General features: G+C 40.9%; 1 protein-coding gene across 1 annotated transcript; it reads right to left on the minus strand.

Moving 5' to 3' along the window:
• Positions 1–3,452: 3,452 nt before the first annotated feature.
• On the minus strand, positions 3,453–5,304 carry OR2C1 (olfactory receptor family 2 subfamily C member 1). Its single transcript, XM_081298570.1, has one exon. It carries the CDS (start codon positions 5,291–5,293, stop codon positions 4,355–4,357), a length of 939 nt encoding a protein of 312 aa, XP_081154696.1. The 5' UTR covers positions 5,294–5,304; the 3' UTR covers positions 3,453–4,354.
• Positions 5,305–5,979: the final 675 nt, after the last annotated feature.

Consider the following 5,979-nt stretch of genomic DNA (forward strand, 5'->3'; position numbering starts at 1 on the left):
TGTGAAAACTTTTAAAATGTCACCCTATATGTACTTCACATTAAATTATGTCCTTGGCGTTACCTCAGTGCACTTACAATGTTGGAGATGGAAATAGGGAGAAAGTAAAAGATGGTGCAAATGGGAAGAGCAACCTGGAGAACAGGTTGCAGAGTCAGGATGGAGCTCAGTCAGGAGCCCTGCATGAACAGTGTTGGTTGGGGGTTGTTTATTTCTCACCAACTCCTTTATTCTAACCTCTCCTAATAACAACCATGGAATTCAAGAAAGGGGCTGACTCTCTCTTTTCGTTGAATGGTTTAAAATTTGCTCAATTGATCCAGGTATTCATACAGCCATTGATATCTCACAGGGCATGACATGGGGCATAAGTGGACTCCATGATGGGCTTTATGAAATTATTAAAACTGCTTAAGCCTTCTGATTAGACAAGTGTATTTAAACTTCTGTTTTACTAAGGTATTAACCTTATATAGTACCTTATATAGGTCTTGGAGATAATGTTTTCATTTTCTGAATTTCCAACTGAATAAGAGATTAGACATCCTTTTTCTTCTGGAACCCTAGATATAGGAATAGGATTTTAATATCCTCAATAAAAGAGCATGCCTCATATTTAATTGCGTTTTTGTCCTTTTTTAGCACTGGAAACTAAACCCAAGGGTGCTTTAACACTGAGCTATGTTACAGCCATTTTTATTTTTATGTGATCATATAAAAGAGCATTTTGATTCTTGTCCTTAGAAACTATAAAGACTATACATGATTTAGAAATGGGACTGTACCAAACAACAGCCAAGAAGAATCATCCATTCTATGCCTTTTATTTTCTCTGGTCACTCAGAAATATAATGTTATCATCTATGATTGTTGTTGCTTGTCACCACACATTATTTTTATTCATTCATTCACTATAGTCTACTTTCCCTTCCACAAAAATTTAAGAACCCTTTTCCACATACTGATATGGTATATCTCTAAGGCCTGGCTGAACACTGATATTCTATGCTATGTTGTCTTTTAACTGATATTACCCATTTGGAATTCTTCACTCTCCCGTGATTGCCACTCTCATTCATTGATAGAGAAAATATTGTTACTGGATTTTTCCCTACTGCCTGTCTCAGGACTGGGCCCTGATCCACTTGCCCAAGTAACTGCATGCAATTCAGAGCTGTAATAGAAGTCTTCAAAACATGGCTTCTATTTTCTTTTCTTACAATTAACATTTTAGCCTTTCCTAACTAGCCTGGGAAACTTATTATTCATTTTGAGACATGGTCTCACTAAATTACCTAGGCTAGCTTGGAATTTGCAAGCCTCCTGCCTTAATCTCCTGAGTAGCTGGAATTACAGGTGTACACCACAGTACCTGTCTCCCTTCTATTTTAAAAAATATATATTTAGTTGTAGATGGGCACAATAACTTTATTTTGTTTATTTAGTTTTTTTTTAATGTGGTGCTGGAAATCAGATCAAACCCAGTGCCTCATGCATGCTAGGCAAGCGCTCTACCACTGAGCCACAAACCCAGCCCCTCCCTTCTATTTTTGACTTTGCTTCATGCCCACCATTGAGGATGGAACATAAATGTGCACATCTTGATAATGTTCTCTGAAAACCCCATGATGTGCTCACTTTCCAATTTAGGCTAGTGTTTTCTCCTCCTCATTCCTATGTCTCACAGCTTCTATAACTCCCATACTTCCCCTAGGGAGGCCCTGCAGAACTCCAAAATGTTTCAAGAATGCTTTTTCCCCCTTCTGTATTTTATCTAGTTATTTCAAAATTAATTGATTTTTTACAGTATTGGGGATTGAACTCAGGGGTGATTTACCACTGAGCTACATCCTCAGCCCTTTTATTTTTTACATTTATTTATTTGTTTTTTTGGCACCAAGGATTAAACTCAGGGTCACTTGACCACTTAGCCACATCCCCAACCCTATTTTGAATTTTATTTAGATACAGGGTCTCAGAGTTTCTCAGCCCCTCATTGTTGCTGAGGCTGGCTTTGAACCCCTGATCTTCCTGTCTCAGCCTCCTGAGCCATTGGTATTACAGGTGTGCACCACTGTGCCTGGCTTACTTTTTATTTTTAGATAGGGTCTCATTAAGTTTCCCAGGATGACCTTGAACTTATGATCTTCCTGCTCCAAGAAGCTGGGATTACAGGTGTGTGCCATCATGCCTGTCAATATTTCATAATTTAGATGAACTGACCTGAGGATAGGACTGTTCAGTCTTCTTGGTACTTAACTATTCTTACAAATTAATCAGCTGGCAATCTGGCTTATAGAACAGCTTTACAAGCTTGGTCATTATAACCCTACCTCCTGAGAACTTGATGTAATTTGAGTGTGATGATCAATACAAGTTTTGAGTATGCAAAACTTTAAACTGACGAATTCACCAAAATCATGCTTCTGGTTTGCTAGTCCTAGAGACATTCTTCACTATTGCTATGTAAGACACTGAAAAAGCAGGATTTGATCTGTAACTGAAAAAATGAATTCAAGAAAGGAGAATGTGATTATTCCAATTAGCTTTGGAATTATGGAAATGTAGAAATGAAAAAAATCTATCATTCTTCGTTTGATGCTATCAAAGTGATAGTATAACACCAAATTGGCAAACATGAAAATGGTCTACTTGACAAACAGTTCTTAGGATGAAAATGAGGATTGGTGACGTTTGCTAATTCAACTGACTAAGCATTTATTGAACATCTACTAGGTATGAGGCATGTATTTAAGTGCTATGAAACAACTGAAGATCCTTTTGAAATTGGTTCTAAAACCTAGCAATTTCCTTTTCTCTGGTAATGTAGTTGCTAAGCAACTTTCTCATGTTAACCTGGCTTCTTGTGGGGGAGGTAATACATGAACAGCAGTAGCACATGACCATTACTTTGCAAGTTCTAGTAAGGGGCAGAATCACATTGGCATTCTGATTCCAATACATGAGTTCCTTGAGTCATTGTGTGCTGGAACAGTTGCTGAGTTCTACAAGCTGAAGAGATAAAAAGCTAGATGCTGCGGCAGAGGACGTGGCTTATCAGTAGATCTTTCTTGGGCTCCTAAACTTGCTTAAGGAATCTTGGGGCATTCTATAACCCACTAACTAGACCAGCATATCCAAATACTGGGCAAACCTGATGGCTAGGACTTTCAGGTAGGATGATTTTGATAAAATCAGATCAAGACATATACTTTGGCTAGAACAGAAAGGCAAATACTTTGCCTGCCTTTTCTCATTAAATACTAGTCTAGACAGAAGGGAAATTTGAATGTAGACATATGGAAAAATAAAATGATAGAGATATATGTGGATGGGAAGCATAATTCAATAGACATAGTGTTGAGAAGAGACTAAGAGAGGGGGATGAACATGATGGATAGGTACGATACAAAAATGATTTGCTTGTGTTTTTATTGTGGGGTTGCCAGCACCCTGCCAGGGTAGTTTTCTGCTCAGGAGGTGATGAGTCACCTGAGAAAAATAAAGTCTGAAATAATTAGTTAAGAATTAAGAGCCAGAGTCAGAAAATAGGTTCTAATGGAGTACCTGATAGGTTCTCCAGTCCTGGTAGGAGCTGGAACCAAACAACTAGAAAATGGCTCCAGTCCTTTATTTAAGGGAGAGTACATCAAAGGCAGGGATAAGATTTCAGCAGGTGGAGTCTTCCTTCCTGGTGTCCTGCAGTCAACAGGTTGACTGGCATCTTGGCAAGCCACACCCATCTCTGAGAGGCTGTGTGTCTATGTGGCTCCAGTGGGTCACGCCAACTCCAGTGCAGTGTTGAACTGGCAGAGCTAGATAGGATATCACATGTACTGGGTCATCTCAGACCAGCAGGAGTTCTGCTGTGAGTTCCTGGGTACCAGACTTTCCTACCCAGTGGTTTCCTTGCAGATTTGGTTCATGTACAGTTCATGGATAGCTTCTGGCAGGTTTTCATATGCAGTTAATAAGAGATGATTTGATTTCATCAAATTATAGAAACATTAAGAAAATGCAAGTAAATTTGCTTTCTTTAGAATCATACAGTACTTTGCAGAAATACAAGGCATAATAAGTAATATGACAGAGTGAGACAGAACTGTATAGGTCAATACCTTCTAAGCCTTCGATAACACACATCTGCCCTGTTATCTGTAGCCCACAGTGGGATTTCTGGTAAATATAGATTGTATCAAATAACACTAACCATGTACCAACAGTTCAGGGCTGTCAGGGACATGCCTTGATTTACTGGGGTTAGTACTCCTCATGCTCACCTGTCCAGAGAAATAACGAGAAAAAGTGTGCAGAAATGAAGAGACAATAAATAACAAAGGAGTTTCCTCATCTCTCAGCCAGCTTCTCTTCCTTTCCCCAGCAGCCTTCTCAGGGATCCCTTCACTTCCTTATTCCTTAGAGTATAAATGAGAGGATTCACCATGGGTGTGACCACAGAGTAGAAGAGGGAGATGAATTTGCCCTGGTCCTGGTTGCTGCTCTTAGCCGGAAGCAGATACCCGTAGATGGCTGAGCCATAGAAGAGGAACACCACTACTAAATGGGAGAGGCAAGTGTTGAAGGCCTTTCGCCGCCCCTCCACAGAGCGGATTTTCAGCACAGCCTGAGCAATGAAGCAGTAGGAGATCAGGATGATACTCAGTGGGACTGCAGTGAAGAAGGTGCAAACACCATTGAGCACAGCCTCATTGAGACTTGTGTCTCCACAGGCCAGCTTGATCATGGCGGGCACCTCACACAGGAAGTTGTCTACCCTCCGGTGTCCACAGAATGGGAGCTGCAGAGTAAATGTGGACTGGATTACAGAGTTACCCAAGCCCCCCAACCAGCTCATAGCAGCCAGCAGCCAGCAGAGCCGAGGATTCATAATGGTTGTGTAGTGCAGGGGCCGGCAAACTGCCACATAGCGGTCAAATGCCATCACCACAAGTAGGATGCACTCAGTAGCCCCCAACCAAAGGAAGACATAGAGTTGGGTCACACAGCCACCATAGCTGATGGACTTGTCTGGGCCCCATAAATTGATCAGCATTTGGGGGACTGAGCTGGTAGTAAAGGCGAGGTCCAGGGAGGAGAGGTTGCTGAGGAAAAAGTACATGGGTGTGTGTAGCCGGGCATCAAGGCGGGAAAGCAGGATGATGGTTGAGTTCCCAACAAGGGTCAGCATATAAGAGAAGAGAATGATTATGAAAAATATCATCTCCAGCTGGGGATGGTCAGAGAGACCCATCAGAATGAAGCGCTCTGAGGAGCTGTTGCTGCCCCCTTCCATCACTGGTTGCCTTCAGTCACTGGAAGACTCTGTTCAGGGAAAACTGCTGCGAGTAAAGCAAGGGAAGAAGAAGCTACTGGTGGGTCTGCTCAGGAAAGTTCCAGTGGTTATCTGGGCTCTACGGTTATGGGCCAGTCCAACTTCTATGATTGCAGTCTTTAACTGTAACCCCCAATAACTTGTCCATCACATCCGAATGTCAAATATGAGCTGGCACAGGCATGAAGACAGAACAATGAGATTAGGGCTCTTCAGTTCAGAACAATGGTTACAACACATCAGAGGGAGCTGTTAGAAATAAATACATATGGAAATTCTCAAAATAAAAATTTCCACAGCCAAGCTTTGATATGTTCAGGAAAGGGAAAGCAGACACACTGAATTTGGAAAAGCTCCCCAGAAGTTTCTGATCAATTTCCTTTCCCTTCTTTGCTGTCCCTCTCATCTCAGGTGAAAAATCCTAATCTAGAAAGTTGAAGTTGGAGGAACAATATGATGAATCTATAAAATCATGAAAAGAATGGTAACATTGAATATAGACTCTTTCACCAAATACAGAAGATATGAATATAAGAGTTAAAAGAGGCAAATGTAGAACTTCACAAAAAGCCAAAACAAGTTTAAGTGGAACAGTTGAAGATATAAATGGGGGTTACCCCAAAAAGAGTTAAATCAGCCAACACATA

The sequence above is a fragment of the Spermophilus citellus genome (genome assembly GCF_964194105.1).
Source record: "Spermophilus citellus genome assembly, chromosome: 6".
NCBI classification, from domain to species: Eukaryota; Metazoa; Chordata; class Mammalia; order Rodentia; family Sciuridae; genus Spermophilus; species Spermophilus citellus.